Source organism: Pectinophora gossypiella, chromosome 2 (genome assembly GCF_024362695.1).
Source record: "Pectinophora gossypiella chromosome 2, ilPecGoss1.1, whole genome shotgun sequence".
Classification (NCBI taxonomy): Eukaryota; Metazoa; Arthropoda; class Insecta; order Lepidoptera; family Gelechiidae; genus Pectinophora; species Pectinophora gossypiella.
The window spans coordinates 3,180,425-3,193,558 of record NC_065405.1 but is presented as its reverse complement, the minus strand read 5'-3'; the positions used below and the strand labels follow the sequence as shown (position 1 = coordinate 3,193,558).

At 37.0% G+C, this 13,134-nt stretch overlaps 1 protein-coding gene across 2 annotated transcripts in view; it reads left to right on the top strand.

Annotated features, from left to right (window-relative positions):
- LOC126372404 (syndecan) overlaps nucleotides 1–13,134 on the top strand; it is a 340,619-nt gene that overhangs the window by 323,741 nt on the left and 3,744 nt on the right. Inside the window, exons 2-4 of one of the 2 annotated variants that reach the window (XM_050018129.1) lie at nucleotides 6,823–7,147; nucleotides 10,897–11,018; nucleotides 12,574–12,697. In XM_050018129.1, the coding sequence (XP_049874086.1) occupies nucleotides 6,823–7,147; nucleotides 10,897–11,018; nucleotides 12,574–12,697 (571 nt within the window). Of the gene's footprint in view, nucleotides 1–6,822; nucleotides 7,148–7,823; nucleotides 8,119–10,896; nucleotides 11,019–12,573; nucleotides 12,698–13,134 lie in introns of those variants that run through there. The other variant, XM_050018137.1, reaches the window with a different exon arrangement.

The following is a 13,134-nucleotide window of genomic DNA, read 5'->3' as shown; positions in this document are numbered from 1 at the left end:
CTGAAAAATCCACAATAAAACGCATAGAAAGGTACTTAAAATTACACATTTTTTTCTTTTGTTTGTTTTTGGATTTTTGCACCTTATCGTATCTACATGCAAAAGAAAAAATGTCTAGTCTATCAAGTTTATAAATACTTGTTTCTAGTGTTTTCCTGTCTAGATACAATTATACGATTAATTGATGTAATTGAAATTTATTAAAATAATATTGAAAAGGTTTCCAGTATTCAATCACCCGAGTGATTTCAATATTATCAATATAAGATAAGGTGTAAAAGTCCAATCAGTTTTTGCAAAGTAATAAATTAACTGGCAAACACCTACAAAAACATAAATTTTATAATTATGTCAACTAATGGTTCATAATTTCACCACTGTTTACAAATAATTCGCTGGGCTCAGTGACTGAACTTTTGCTCTTTGATTGTACCTACAACATTAATAGTTTTTAGTAATTACCTTTCAACATTGAGAGTGAAGAAAACTTACCTCATAACATAGCTCATTTATTCGTCGTTGGAATCGATGGAATACGACTTGAATGGTCCGATATATTCTCCTTTCATGGATAAGTACCTAAATTATTACTCCAAAGACTTTTACAATTTTAAATAATACTTAAATAAAAATATCCAAAATGTACCTGAAATCCGTAATCATCAACCCTGCGTGCTTTGAACAATAAATAATATTTCTCATTACACTGGTCGCTCGCCGGATTTAACAACAAATAGTTTGTAGACTACTTTGCCACCCGCCCGATTGTGTCCCAATCCTAAAATTACACGCGATAATACAGATACTGCCACCAGTGGTGCTAATTCCTGTAAACACCATTTAATTTTATTTTAAGTTATATATGTCATTTTCTTATCCGCCGAAAAGGAAAGGGACGGGTAATCGACAAGCATAAAATTTATGGAACACACGTCAATTTTAAGCACAAATCTAAAACAACCGTCTAAAAATTTTACATTGGCCAATAACCCGACAGAATTATGTTGACAGCACACGTCAAACGGTTTGCAAACCAGCGAGATACTTTTTTGATTCGCCCGGGTTATTCATTCATTTACTCTTTCTTCCTAAAATTAAGAGCTGTCAATAATCCGTCCCTTCCCTTTTCGGCGGGTAAGAAAATGATAGGTATAACTTAAAGTAAAATTAGGAGGTGTCTGCAGGAATCGGGGCCAGTATGTACATAAAAAACATAGTAAGTATTTACTATGTTACTTTTGTAATTTGGTACTAGTTCTTTTTTCCTTAACTTGTACTTACCAAGTAACTTTTTGTGTACTTTTGTATTTCAGGGCGATAGTAAAAATTGCAACTTCATATAACTTTCAGTAAGTGACTGCATCCCAGAGTGCAGTTTACAATATTTACGAACATGCACTCTGAATACTTCGCGTGACCCGATTGTTCACGAGAATATACGTGGTATATTCAAATATTCCCAAGTGTCAGAGTTGCTGCTTTATATTACTACCTACTATTGATATTAGAATAGCGAAACGAACGTAGGTAAACTAATTCTAAGCCCCATTATTATTACTATAAACAATATTAACACGTTCATGGGAATTATGGCATTGACAGCTATTGACAGAGACTCTCCGGACGGCGATTCCCGCTACGGCGAGTGGCTTTGACCTCACGTGTGTCATTTATTTCTGCAGTTCACACAATTATAATCATACATACAACAGGCTAATCTTCTATCGTGTGGGGTGTGAGGTGGATTACCAACCTGATCAACCCTGGTATCAAAATTTTGGTGACGCCAAAGGCCCCTGACATGGCTCATTTAGCGACTTCTTACTTACATCAGAAAGTAGTAACCGAGACCAACAGCTTAACGTGCCTTCCGAAGCACGGATAATCTTACTTTCGGACAATCAGGTGATCAGCCTGTAATGTCCTAACCAAACTAGGGATCACAAAGTGATTTTTTCACAGGCTACTTAACAACCTAGATACTTTTTACGAAACGTCAAAACGAAAGTTTTCTTTGGAGTTTTTATAGAAATACTATCCTGTGACGTCATAAACAAAAGCGGTCAAACGTCGTACTAATTGTTACTTAATTCATAAATAAAATTAAAAATAAGTCGAAAAGTAAAATTAGATTCATTTTGATCATTATAGACTGGCTTCTATTTCTAAATTAGTTAAATTTCTAAATTATTATTTTATAATTTATCTTTGTCTCAGTCAAATACCCTACTGCTTTACGGCCTATTACGGCTTCAAATACTAACGAAAAAAGAACAAAAAAAATGCGCTAATAATAAGGTTTTAGTACATAAGCGGTTCAAAAAAAGTGCAAAAAAATAATTTTGTTCTAACTTATTGTAAAAACACGGCCATTACAACTAGTTACAGGCACAAATGGAAAAACAACAATTCCTATACCTAAAGGTTGCTTGGAAGAGATTGCTATATTTGATATAAGGCTGCAGCCATAAAAAAGGTGCATCACTTCGCAATAAAGATGTTTATATCGTCTATAACAGATATTACCGAATCAATAACTATGTTTTATCCAAATTTTAATTATTAATTCTTATTTATTATTTATAAAACTTTTCCGGTAGTTATCGCGTTACAGTAACCGCCTTTTGCAGCCTTTTGCCGCCTTTTGTGTTTATTTTCATAAGTATATTGATTCTGTTGTACTCGTATTTACTTTATGTTCCTTCTGTGCAATAAAAAGGTTTGTTATTATTAACATAATATCCACTAGTCGGATACAGAGACTTTGCATTTTTATACATTAGGAGGCTAATCAACATCTGAAATGTAAATCATCACACTATCGGTTTAGGGTTAGCCCAGGTAACAATGAGAGACGGCGAGAACTACTAATATGTATTAGATGTGTTCCTCTAGTTCTTAAATAACTTGTAATGTAACTTGTCTTGTCCCTCATTGGTTTTTAAAAGATGTGTTGCTGTTGCAGTTTCTTGTCATTTCTTCTCCTCAGCCATAACACCTTGCGAAATGACGCAAATTCAAAAATGTTACATTGACCTTCAACAAGTTTATCCATGATAATTACGTTGAATAAATGATTCTGATTTCTGAAAAGCATACTAGTATATTAACACGTATTCAGTACTCCAGCGCGTAACTTTCCGTTCCCAAAGCGCCGTTTACGACATGCACAAGTTCCCGGAGTCCCTCCTGAACCCCAATTGTTCTACCAAATTGTTCCGGATTATCCTAGACATTAGCAACAGCACTACCATATTAACGCCATACATAATAATAATATAGTTTATTGTCAACAGTTACAGTAACAATGTTTAGTACATTGAGCTTATTTTTAACTGGAACATGGTACAAAGCATGGTCCACTGACTTCCAAACTAAGTGGAAAACTTGTGACTTGGAAGGCAGGGTCCCGTCGTACATATTTGTGGAAACAGTAATATTATAATCTAACTGTAACAATTACAAAAATCATAAAAAAGTAAGGTTATATTTAAACAAACAGAGTGTGTGCGTGTATATGTGTGCGCACGTGTGTGTGTGTGTGTGTCTGTTCGCGCGTGCGCGCGCGTGTGTGTGTGTGCATGTGTGTGTGTGCATGTGTGTGTGTGCATGTGTGTGTGTGCGTGTGTGTGTGCGTGTGTGTGCATATGTGTGCGTGTGTGTGCATATGTGTGTGTGTGTGTGTGTGTGTGTGTGTGTGTGTGTGTGTGTGTGTGTGTGTGTGTGTGTTTTTGAGTGAATATACATAACACAATTTAAGCTCACGACTATATCCGAATGGGGTTAGAGGTACATACTTCGCAAGATGAACTAAGCACCCACGCCTCACCGAGCTTTCTGTTAGACCAACGTGGTAGTGAGCCGTATCGCCGTGTGGTCTTACATGCTTCTTCTTCTTATCGTGTGGGTTGTGAAGTGGAATACCAACCTCATCAAACCTGGTGTCAGGTTTATTATTGAGCCGACAAAGGCCCCTGACATGGCTCATGTAACAACTACATACTTACATCAGTAAGTAGTAACCGGGACCAACTGCCTAACGTGCCTTCCGAAGCACGGATCATCTTACTTTCGGACAATCAGATGATCAACCTGTAATGTCCTAACCAAACTAGGGATCACAAAGTATTTTTTGTGATATGTCCCCACCGGGTTCGAATCCAGATCTTACATGCTACGAAATACATATATACACCTTCAAATTTTGACTACAATTTTACCGTATACATACATAAACTCAAGCCTGTTATCCCTAATGGGCTGTGCAGAGCCACAACTGAAGAGACAACTTCCAGCCACTTTTGATACCAAGTCTCTAACATATATGTATGTAGGATATAGAATGAAAAGGGATATTTAATTGTTCTTCACTTCTTTTAGCATTTATTTTCTCTTTATTTTTTCACAAATACACGTTGACACCGTTCGTCCCCAATCGAATAATCCACGCATAGACATTTTTTTTTTGTTTTGGTTTTCCCCGAAGGGTAAGGCAAAGGGAACTATGCCCATACAGCCATGTCTTACGTATTCTTTTTCTTGATGATTAATTAAATGATGAAAGGTGATGATGATGAAACCTAAGCCCCCACCCTCGGAGTAGACTCCTACTCCGAACCCCAAACGAATTAACTCAAAAGTCCGCATAAACTTTCGAGTTATGAAGCGGCTTCTTGGCACGAAGCGAAAATAGGCAGATACACTTTGTTATTGAATACTCCGATATAATAACACTCGCGAATGTCTTCCGACTAACTTAATGCGATCATTAACCACAAAACACCACTTCGTATTAATTATTTAGATTATTCAATGAAGAAAGCAACTGTCCCGTTCCCGTTTCCCGCCAAAAAGCCCATACCATAAACAACAAAACCCCCATTCATTATTTTTCCATAGTATTCTCTCTTTCTTTCTATTAAGCTTACGTTCCGTTCTACTTACTTTCCGACATGTATATTGTAATTTTAATAAAACTTTAATTAAACTTACCTGTTTCTAAATTAGGTTTATCAAGACTGGTAATACTTGTTCAAAATCCATTAAATTATATATGAAACAATATCAAAATTTGGACCGCGTTCAAGTAGGGTGCAGTAGGGGCGAATATTGCAAATCCTGGGAGTTCGTGGTGTGGGGTAATGAGTATTATTATTTATTGTGTCTGGGTACAGCTGACCTAACAGGGTTGGTATAACGGGAAATATCCAGTTCTGTTTCGAGAGGGCACCTCGGTAATAACGAGATAGTTTACGCTTGGTGGATTCTAGAATCCATTAGGTGCAAAATAAATGTCTAATACGAGCGAATGTCGCGAACGAGGTAATGTTTATAATATTTTTATGGCCCGTATTCATATTGGGGCTGGTAGAGCCACAAGTTATCAATGCCACAACCGGCAACCAGAGTAATATTCGTGTGTGCATTTATTTAATACGACAATTAAAAATTCGTGAAATATATACGAGTTTCGAGGTTTCGAAATGATAATGAGATTGAAACTTATGTACATAAATACATACGTACATAAGATCACGCCTATTTCCCTTTGGGGTAGGCAGAGACCATACAATTCCACTTACTACGATCCTGACAGATAACTTTCGCTCTTCCACTCTCATCAAAAACTTACTAACTTTTAATTTGTAAATATTTACAAATGAGATCGCAAACGACATCTGCACAGACCGCTGCGAAACTTGTAGCCTCCAAACAGGCTAAAACCGCTCCCCAAAAGCCTCCCCTCATCCCGGCATCTGTTGGCGGTTTTCGGGAACCATTCCCGTCCCCCTCCCCCCGCCGGCACAACCCCGCACAAAGCCTATCGATCGTTCGTGCTGCACTGTACAACTTACGCCAAACCCGAGAAAGCACTGCCACGAAAGAAGAACTGCATTAAACCGCTTCACTCGGCTCCCAGACCCCAAACTCAAACAATACGTTAAAAGGACCATCAAGGTGAGTGACCTTTCCACACGCGCATATTCACTTCCCCATTCATAGTGGCTCATTCATGGTGACGTTGAAAAAACTCAATTCGTTGATTTATGTTTTTCCGTGTGCACCGTTTCGTGATTAACTCATTTGTCTCGACATTGCAGTGGCTCGAATGTTCTTAGAGACAATCCAGTTGTTCAGTGACGAATATAACGGTCAGTGACGAAAATTTCATGTCAGTGGGTGAACTTTCTGGAATTAGGTCGAATGTCCTATTACTTGTTATATTATGTATAGATGTAACGGCGTGTTTTTATGCAAGAGATGCGTTTTTGTCGATATTGCGTCGCTCTTTAACTGAAATTAGTATTTCGAAAGAGATTCATTGAGAAACAGCATATAAATGTTTGAAAACGGACCGTGACAAAGAATTTGACTCTGAATACGAACTGTTTTAGTGACGTCACACCCCCTTTGGCCAGGTTTCTAAAGGTTACTAGAGAAACTAGGTTTCTAGGTTTGTGTTTCTTTAAGCAAAATAGACAAATCGCTTTTATAGGAATATGTGCGCAATAGTTTCCTATGGATGAGATATTTGTAATTAATCTACAGCTTATGTAGAGGTAAATATACTATTATAGCCCTTAAAAAACATACAGAGACAGGACTTTCCTCAAATAGCCGGAGGGGGGTATAGGGTATTCTCCACTATGCTGCTCCACTGCGGTTGGTGGGACCAATGACCCAACGTACTTATCAGTATAGCGTTTTAATTTCGGCTACGGTTGGAGGAATGATGCGACTAAAAACTCCAAACATTATGTTGACATTCAATGAATGTATATTTATTATAAATAAACAACAGCATTATTCTCTCAATTCCAGGACGGCGGCGCCGGCGCAGTCCCTACAGTAGACACAGCAGCCCCGCCACAGAACGACGGCCCGCTCGCGTCCGACCACGACGCGTTCCTCGACGATGAGGGCTCGGGCCTAGAGGGCGACGAGAGCTCGGGCTCCGGCTGGGGCGCCGGCCCCGGCCCCGACGACGAGGACGCACGAGGCTCAGGTGACGAAGGCCCCGAGGATGACGAAGACTACAAACCCGTCACCGTGCGCCCCACCGCCGCACCCACCACTCCGGAACCCGAACTCTTCGTCCCGGACTACTCCACCGAAGCCCCCTTCCTGCCCTTCGATGTAGTCAGTCGTGAGTAGCGCTGGAGCATGCCAGTTTATTTGCAGTTTTATTGAGTTTGAGCGGAGTTGTCAGTTGATACCATTGACTGCTAACATTAACAGACTATTGTACACCCAATTGCTAGGAAACCCTCTCTAGATACCGGTTTATTGAAGGGCCGTGCCCGTTGACTCAAACTCGTGATCGTGAAAAAAGTACCTCATCCAAAAACAAAGGAACTCCCGATGTTTCCTGGAACGCTATCACGTATGATTCGACTTCCGTTTTTTTTAAATTTCATATAATTTATAATAAATAATTCAACCATTTTGATAAAGTCTACATCAACTGACAACCACCGCTACTGATATTATTTACATCTAAACATTATCATAATATTTCTGCATTCTGAATAGTGTTGATATTATTAATATAAATGCTTGTACATGTAAACTGTAAACATTGTAAAAACGTCGAACTAGTTATTCTTATCAACAATTAATGCATTTCCAAGTAGTACAAATTAAAAGAGACAATAGGATTCACGTTGGAAAAAAATAATTTCATAACTCTATCGTTAATGTATTCAGCGAGAATCAGACAAATAATGAAAACAATGGCGCGTCATAATCGCTGTGGAGTGACCTCGTGTTAGAATTAACATTTTATTATTAACTTCAGTTATCTGTGTTCATCCAGTGGTCAGTTTCCTCCTGCTCGGAGGCGCGCGTGTCGGGATTCGAGGCAAAATTTGCAATATTCTGAATAACATTTTCATAATTTAAAATCTTCTATTTTTAAAGTGCCAGTAAGTCTTTCGCCAATTCTCGTACATTGAACTGAGAATACGCAAGAAAGTGCAAATTGTATTACAGCTCTTCGTTGACATTACTCTAAACTTTTCGTGTCTTACAAAAGTGTTATTAACTAAAGTTGTTTTGCTATTTACTATACATTATATTACATTGTTAACTAGACTTAAATTTCCCCTGAGGATATTGGTAAGTCTTTGCCTTAGTATAAATGTTTTGTCTTTAACTTTTTTTATATTCTGCATGACCTCATTGTATCATGCATTCGAAAGTGCCATTCTTTGGACTGTTTACCATATCATGACCATCGTCTTTACTATCCTCATATCCATCATTAGATGTTCGCATGTGGGTCATTATAACCCTGATGAAATTTTATTTCTTTCTTCTCGTATCATCTCATTCATTAGCTTAGATTTTAGCCATTTTTGATGTTTCAATCTCATGCTATCCTTTTCCTGTCCAAGCAGCCTTCTCCTAACAGTCTTCGTCTAACAGGGATTTTATTGTTAACTATATTAAGATGCATATGTCATAAACTAACACCTAACAGTTAAGAACTTTGCATTATCGTAAGTAATAAACACAGATATATGGGAATGTCCTTAACTAAACTTCATAATGACTAATGGCCTCCCAAATGAATAAGCAATATTGACATGAATAACAATCAAATGATTCTTAAAATTGTTGACAAAATTGTCATCAACGTAACCACACAGAAAAATGTTCTTACCTATTGACTAAGTAAATTAATAATTACAAGTTTTATTAAGCTAAATCTTCTTTGAAAATTGCAATAAACGCTTAAATATTAATTACATTTAATTAATTAACAACAAAAACAACAACGAGATTCAAAAATGAGTTCCGAATGATTGAGGTAGATCAATCAATCAATCAATCAATAATACTTTATTGCACAACAACATTATACAAAGGACATAAACATACGGATAAAACATAAGCACAATAGACGGCCTTATTGCTAAACAGCAATTTCTGCCAGGCAACCTTAGGGTGAAAGAAGATTATTCATTGGAGCACGGGCACAGGGATTTATTTATTTTAATTTTTTTGGGACAGCAACAGCATATACAGGGTGTCAGTGACATCGTAACGAATACTCAGAGGGATGATTCAGACCATGATTCTGAGTTAATATCAAGTGGAAAATTCCACTTGATATCAACTCAGAATCATGGCCTGAATCATCCCTCAAAGTTTTCGTTACGATGTCACTAACACCCTGTATTTATATACCATATACATATCAGAGAGCGAAGAACTCATACCTACAATTTCGGATTTGGAAGTAGAAAAGTAACAAGAAAAAAATATTTTATATAAAATAGAATACTTAGAAAGAGTCTTAAGTGACATGACAACTAACATTTCAGAACAACGCTATACAAAAATTTCGGGTTAGGTCATTTATGTGTAGTAATGGGTGAGGTTCCCGTTTATATAATGATTATTTATTTATTTGTAAAGGTACATACAGCATTACAGTGTCACCTAATGCGCTGTATGACGAGAAAACAATAAATATATAATAAAATATTATACAAAATAAACAATGAATGACTATAAATAACATGAAAAGGACGAAAAATTACAAACATAAAATTAAAAGGTAAAAATACAAAAAAGTATAGAAATAAAACAGTTTTATTTTTTGTTTTTGGAAATTCTTTATTTAAATTAATATTACATACTGTAGGTATTTTATACAAGCCACACTTAATCACTATGTTACTTATACACTTTATTAGGCTAAAGTAGCTCGCCTCTCAAAGTTTACAAGATCAAAACAGTAAATCATTACCATGTTAATTTGTATTCTGAGCGTATAAATTTGTGTTTCCTTCGGTTGTGCTGTCTCCGAACCTACGACACAAGGTTCCCTAACGTCAACAATAACATTGATTATTTTTAGGTCATATCAGCTTCGAGTAGGTAAATCTTTCCGCGTACAGACGCTGGTGATTTTAGACAATTATAAATAGATGATCCCCCGTGTTCGATCTGCACGTGGTAAGATGTACGAAACTAGCCAGACAACAAATCCAGAAGCCGCGTACTAGTCTAGTAGAGAGCTGTCTCCGATTGAAAAGGATAAATTGTGTTCTAAACATAATCTTCCCGGTGGAACCAAAACCGGGTGAGAGCTCTCAGCGCTCCCCATTTGTCCAGCCAAGTAGTGAATACCATACAATAAGAAAAAAGTGGAATTAAAAACCTACTTTGTTGAAGTCGATTACTGCCTAGCTGGTGCGTGATTTAAAAACTAATCTTACCGAGGTGAGAGCTCTAGTTCTTTATCCATCGAAGTAGCACCACAAACCGCGGAGACCATGACGCCTGTATCCCCGAAAAGGCAGAGGTGTATAGTATACAGGGTGTTAGTGACATCGTAACGAATACTAAAACGACGGAAAATTCCACATGATACCAACTCAGAATCATGGTCTGAATGATTCCTCAAAGTTTTCGTTACGATGTCACTAACACCCTGTATACAATAATACTCACCGGCTGTCTTAAAAAAAATATTCGAAACCATCCGAGGCGATACCAAATGATATTTTCTATCTCTTCTAATGTGTTAAAGAATGGCCAAATCAAGAATACTCTGAACGGGCAAGTGTGAATGAGGATTTTGATAAGAGTAGAAGCGAAAATGTGTCAGGATCGTCGTAAGTGGAATTCGGTCTTCTTCTATCGTGTGGATTGTGAAGTGGATTACCAACCCCATCAACTCTGGTGTCTGGGGGCCTGGTGTAGTGAAATTCGGTGACCTCTGCTTACCATTACCGCGAATTTATGTATATCTTAACATACCATAAACACACTATTGGGTAGTCGGAGGTACATCCATCGCAAGAGCTGTCTGTTAGACCAACGTAATAGGTGGTAAGCCGTATATCTTATGCATGTGCTAACGTAACATGTTGAACGTTCCAGCTCGCATCATCACCGGCAAGGAGTCGATCGAGGCCGAGGAGGAGGGCCGCAGCGCGGGGGCGGAGACACCCTCCCGCCCCGACGATATCAGCATCTCCGGGGAAGACACCAACTCGGGCATTGTAAGTATTCTGCTATATCGCTACTTTCTACTAGGTACTTTTTAACAACTATTATATCAGTAAGTATTATAGATTCAGATTTATTTGTTTCATATTTAGTTGACAAATTTTAAGTACAAAATTATACAAAAAGGTAACTTATATTATATATAGGTATATTTTCTCGACGCCCTGAGCCGAGGATCGCGCCCAACTGGCCACCCTCAGGCCTGTTGCTTGAAATTTAGTACCGGGTGAGAGACCTCAGCGCTTCCCATTAGTCCGGCCAAGTACTTAATGCCATTTCCGGCAAATCTACAATAAGTCACGTCAAAAAAGGATCTGCGCCCGCGCCGTCAACAAATTGATTAATTTCTTAGGTCCAAGATAAATTATGAAATTCTGATTATTGAGACAGATCTGAAACTAACGAGAAACATTTTCTTTTGTCTAATTTACTTATTTATGAATTTTAATAACAGTCCGACTTTTTATAACTTTTTCGCACACATCGAATATTTTTATATATCATTTTATTGCTTTGACGTTTAGTAAAAAGTAACTGATTTGACTAGCTGTCAGCAACCGATAACTATGGTGTCTTTCCAAAATACTGATTGACTTATGGGCCCTATCTCACTTTAGTTTTTATGATTTTATCATAAAGATTCCCAACATATTTGTATATTCATTCAATAAAAAGAAACATTGCTCAAGAGCTGGCTGGCACCCGTTGGTCGTGGCCCTGACCTAATTGGTGCTAGACCTACTAGACGATTAGTATGACGTCCGTCATAGTGTTCGCCATAGTCGGCGCAGGCGCATATCGCACGTGAATCCTCTATTACATATCGTCGCCTTATAGTGAAAAAAACGTAAGCGCCTTTTAAAAAAAAAAACAACATTCGAATGTGATTTTAAACATAGATTATTTTAAATTAAATTCAATATAATTCTTTTTTATTTCTTTTATTACTTTTTATTATTTTTTTATCCGGGTAAAAATTTACACCACCAATTACCTGGATTGAATTGAGCTTGTCTATGCGAGGTTTAGTTAACAAAAATCACATGTACATTTTGTTTCTTAGACGATATGCAGATTTTTATTTTGCTAGTGTCAGTCAATAATGTTTATGCCACTTTAAACATCAACAATCAACAGTGTTTTACAAAAAGTTTAGAATTTAGATCGTTATTTTTAAGTTCGTAACTGAAATTGAACTGGACAATAAAATTCTAATTAGCTATAATTCATCAGAATTATTTATACAAAATTCCTATACACGCCTACATTTACAGTATAACCGCAAATATAATTCCATAGCATACGCTATGTTACCTGCCCTTATTCTATGTTACCTCTCTGTAAAAAAGCACAATGTAAAATTACACACATTTAGGCGTTCTTCTATGGCGAGTCAATTCAGTTATTTTATAAAATTGTAAAATAAATTTAATTTTAATTCCTTAAAAAATAAAATGAAAAATTTAAATAAAATAAATTGTATTTATCTCTAAAATAAATAATTGTCATTTTAAAATAAATAGTAAATTTTAATTTAATTAATTACAGCAGGATCCTGACAAGGAGCACGAAGGCGCGGAGTCGCGGCCGGCAGACAACGTCGTTTTCATCATGAACGCTAAGCCAGAGGACCGCGCCACCAGCTTCTTCGCGCAGCCTGGCATACTCGCCGGTATGTATTGTGCTTTTTTCAGTCGAATATTTTAAAATAAAGACAATACATAGAAACTCTCATCACGTAGTCAATACCTTGTAAGGAATTCGAACTATGTTTTCGAGCTAAATTTAAATATGGCGCGCAGTGTTTAGAGCTTTTTAAACCCAGAAGTGGCACATCTGCTATTTTAAACGAAACAGAGTCTACATAACATTATAACATCACGCCTGTTTCCTGTTGGGGTAGACAGAGACCACGGAATTTTACTAACTTAAGAACCTGACACGACACTTTCGCTTCTTTCATAATCATCAAAGTCCTCACGTTTGCTCGCCGGTTTAGATTTCTGAAATATATATTTTTTTAATTTATAATAAAGTATTAAATTATTATATAATCAATTGATAATAGAGCAAATCTTCAGTACCTTAATCACAGCTATCACGGATAAC